This window comes from Nanorana parkeri, unplaced genomic scaffold (genome assembly GCF_000935625.1).
Source record: "Nanorana parkeri isolate BGI_ZX_2015 unplaced genomic scaffold, ASM93562v1 scaffold1330, whole genome shotgun sequence".
Taxonomy (NCBI): domain Eukaryota; kingdom Metazoa; phylum Chordata; class Amphibia; order Anura; family Dicroglossidae; genus Nanorana; species Nanorana parkeri.
The window spans coordinates 403,796-404,992 of record NW_017307598.1 but is presented as its reverse complement, the minus strand read 5'-3'; the positions used below and the strand labels follow the sequence as shown (position 1 = coordinate 404,992).

Genomic DNA, 1,197 nt, shown 5'->3' with positions numbered 1-1,197 from the left:
CCCCCCCATAGCCTGCAAGCGGCTTGTGTATTGAGAGGTCAGGTCGGGGAGCCCCCCCCATAGCAGACAAGCAGCTCGTGTATTCAGAGGTCAGGTCGGGGAGCCCCCCCATAGCAGACAAGCAGCTCGTGTATTCAGAGGTCAGGTCGGGGAGCCCCCCCCCATAGCAGACAAGCAGCTCGTGTATTCAGAGGTCAGGTCGGGGAGCCCCCCTATAGCAGACAAGCAGCTTGTGTATTCAGAGGCCGGTCTCCAGGACAAAGTCAGGCGAGGAGCGTCCTCCATGCTGTACACCTCGGACTGTGTAGGTTTATTATACTCTGTATGCAGATCACAGACGTCTCTCCTCTTCTCTCCTTCAGTTTATAGACGCTGACAACTTGCTGATTAACCCGGACACCCTGAACCTCATGATTGCCGAGAACAAGACGGTGGTGGCCCCCATGTTGGAGTCCAGGGCGGCCTATTCCAATTTCTGGTGCGGAATGACCAGCCAGGTGAGCGGAACGTTCTGGAAATGGATTCGAAGGACAATTCTATTTTTATTTTATTACTTTTTTTCTATGTGCAAAAAGATTTACTTGTGTCAGTTACAGAAGAACTCCGGTAATGTAAAAAAACGTACCCTTGCCTTGATGGCTACCTCTGCACTGCAAGGGTTAAGTGCTCTAGGGGACGCAAATATACTCACCTGATCCTCTGTCCCTTGGCGGTCAACACTCACTTCTTCCCCCTTCACGCCAGCTGTGGTATGACCCTCGGCGTCATCATGTCTAATAGACCTGAATTGAACGTGACTACATCAGCGGCCCATAGACCACCGGAGCCTGGGGAAGAAGGTGCTGTGTGGATCAGTCTAGCAGCCCCACAGGACCGAGGATCAGGGGAGGAGATGGGCTTTATTTCAGCCCTCTAGGCAAAATGAGCATTTAACCCTTGCAGGTCAGGTCAGTAAGCCCCCCCATAGCCTGCAAGCCCCATTAGGAGGGCATGTTTTTTTAAAATTCCCAGAGTAAGCCCATGAGGTAAGACACCGACAATCACAGGCATGACTAGCAAAGGCAGATGCATGATGGGATTTGAGGTTTCACCACAACTGGAGGGCTGCAGTTTGGCTACACCCCCCCCCCCCCCCACCCCCCCGCCACAGATCCTGCAAAGCCCCCCTGAGACCCGGCTGAGCCCTTCACAGATCCT

The 1,197-nt window shown here is 53.5% G+C and overlaps 1 protein-coding gene across 1 annotated transcript in view; it reads left to right on the top strand.

The window, feature by feature from the left end:
• The window catches only part of COLGALT1 (collagen beta(1-O)galactosyltransferase 1), a 35,016-nt gene that overhangs the window by 11,239 nt on the left and 22,580 nt on the right, over positions 1-1,197 (top strand). Inside the window, exon 4 of the mRNA XM_018569405.1 lies at positions 363-497. Coding sequence (XP_018424907.1) covers positions 363-497 — 135 coding nt within the window. The remainder of the gene's footprint in view (positions 1-362; positions 498-1,197) is intronic.